This window comes from Montipora capricornis, chromosome 2, assembly GCF_036669925.1.
Source record: "Montipora capricornis isolate CH-2021 chromosome 2, ASM3666992v2, whole genome shotgun sequence".
NCBI lineage: Eukaryota > Metazoa > Cnidaria > Anthozoa > Scleractinia > Acroporidae > Montipora > Montipora capricornis.
The window spans coordinates 32,061,667-32,064,166 of NC_090884.1; the positions used below are offsets into that span (position 1 = coordinate 32,061,667).

The 2,500-nt window shown below is 35.0% G+C and overlaps 1 protein-coding gene across 2 annotated transcripts in view; it reads right to left on the reverse strand.

Annotated features, from left to right (window-relative positions):
* Positions 1 to 1,431, reverse strand: part of LOC138018486 (uncharacterized) — a 40,572-nt gene extending 39,141 nt beyond the window's left edge. For both annotated transcript variants that reach the window (XM_068865120.1, XM_068865128.1), the window contains exons 1-2: positions 1,389 to 1,431; positions 597 to 685 (exon numbers count right to left, since the gene is read on the reverse strand). In XM_068865120.1, the coding sequence (XP_068721221.1) occupies positions 597 to 660 (64 nt within the window). In that variant the 5' untranslated portion in view covers positions 661 to 685; positions 1,389 to 1,431. The remainder of the gene's footprint in view (positions 1 to 596; positions 686 to 1,388) is intronic.
* Between the last annotated feature and the right edge of the window lie 1,069 nt (positions 1,432 to 2,500).

Sequence of the window (2,500 nt, forward strand, 5' to 3'; positions counted from 1 at the left end):
ATGCTGTATTAATGGGATAGAGAATTTTCCCAGATTTGTATTTAACAACTGTACTATTAATTTTGTGCAAAATTAAATTTACTGCGTGTGCAATTAGTTGAAAACACCATTTGTTGTGTCAATTGCTGTGTTGATAATTAATTTAATATTCATAAGTCACGTGCTGTGTCTTTATATCTGATAAAGCACCGCATTCTAATGAGGAGGCTTTTATCAGCTGATAAAACACCGCACACTAACAAGGAGGAGGATTATCAACCATTTGATCAGTCAATGGGCTTATGAATTATTAATGAGTTTTTAAAGGAGTTTATAAAGAAAAAAAGAGAGCATTAGAGCATTAGGTCATGCATTTGTTAATGTAATGTCTTCTCCCACACTCTTCTTGTGCTTACTAAACAGACCCGAGAACACGCTAACCACAGATGGATGTCAGATTTGATCGCTTTAATTATTTATTGCTAGAGAGCGATTCGGATGAATGAATGTCATAATGATGTAGATTCAGGTGGGAATTCAAAAAACCGATCATGGTAATGGATACTTTAAGGTCGTTTTAATAAAGCAGTGACGCATGAGAGATTCAATTAACTTACTAGAGAGAGAGTGATCCAGCTGTGCCGTCATTAAGATAATAAGCATGAAAAGAACAATCCTCATCCTTGAAACACTGAGTTTCTCTAACCTGAAAAGGGAAAATGATTTTTCCATATCAAATGTGCGAATCTGTAGTTAAGGTGTAGTTAGGCATACACCGAAACGTAGCCAGAAAAATGATTTTTCCACTTTGTCGTTCCCTAAATTAAAGTATGCCGATTTTGCAAATTTAAACAAAAAAGAAATACAATCTGTTCGAGAGATTTCATAATCTTGCATTTCTGGCATAAAAACTCAAAATCGTTTAAATAAATGCTGAAACTACGTTATACAGTATAATGTGCCATCTAGATGGTAGAGCTAACTTGCCGCTAAAGGACTCTTTAATACGCTTTTTTCGTGTTGTTTTAACTCTCCCAACCTTGTATTTATCGATCAATAGAGGCACGGTGAGCTCATAAATTAAAGGTCACAACTTTAGGAAAATTTCAGTCTTAATACACTCCCTGTCCCGGATCGGAGAATGCTTGTATTCTGATGTTAAAACGCCATAAGATATTTCTTGACAGAGCAACAGAGTTCCCACTTGAAATGCCACGCGATTCGCCTAGTGCGTTTTAAGTTCAAAATAAAGGCGTTTTAAAGCATCAAACCCACAAAGGGGCTGGATAGGAAATCAAGCATTTGGAAGTATCACAGTAAAATATCATACCTATCATGTTCCTTTTTTAACAGAAACAATTTGACCATAAATCAAGTAAGTATGGATTCTTAAGTTTTGTAGAGCTTACCTTACACTTATTTGCAGTGGATTCTGAAAAGACTACAATCACGTTTCAAATGATGATATTGGGTTTTTTTAAATCAGATTTATGCATTACATGAATATATTTTACAGATGACAGCTAACTAAATATTGTTTCATTTTTATTATAAATGTCTTCTTTAAAATATATAATTAACATCTTCAGACTAAGCGTCGTTTTTTTCTTTTAAAGAAATTTTTTTTTAAGAAAATTAAAGTTTAAGTTCATGCACTCTTTATTAGTTGGGCCTGTTGAAAGTACTGATGATACTCCAGTGTTTTCAATAAGAGTAACTAAATGAGGTTTAATCAATTTGGATATGTCGAAATTCAAACAGTTTTGCAAACAGTCAAAATCTGAATATAATCTGTCGACACGATCGCTAGCCTAGGACTAGTCTCGTTATATTATTGATCATGTAAAACCGCGATGTCAAAAAGTGTCAATAATAATAATAATAATAATAATTCATGAAACGCTTTAAATTATACGGTTAAAAATTAGGCTACTAATAATCACATGTTTGTGCAACGATTTCTAAGAAATTCAAGTTTGACTCGAGAAAGTCGTGGCCTAAAGGGCAAAGGGTAAAGGGTAAGAGGGTAAAAGGGTAATGGGTAAAGGGTAAAGAGTAAAGGCAAGAGATTATCAAGGTAAGAGAGTGAATCCCCCATATAGGCCCTCTAACTAAGGTAATCCATCTTAATCTATTTTTAGACATGGTACCCAGTTCTTCCGTGAATTTTACTCGCGCGTTGCGTGGGCAACCTCGGCGGCTTTACACGCAAGGCCACGCGAAACTTTCTGAGACAAAATGGAGGCAAATGTGGAAAAAAGGCCTTTAATACGTTTTGTCGACGAACTTGACTTTAAACAGATACCGGTTTCAGTAAAAAGAAAGAAGTAAGAGGAATGTCTATCCGGACTAATTCTAATTGATTCAAACTGTGATAAGGCTGTTGGTGTCACCATAGAATCTGTTGCTGTTCGAACAGTCTATGAACAATTACTGACAAAAATATGCAGAATAAGGGTGAAAGTTTTCCTGCAAGCAATGAAGGAGAGGGACTTACAAAAACAAAAGAAAGTGGCGGACG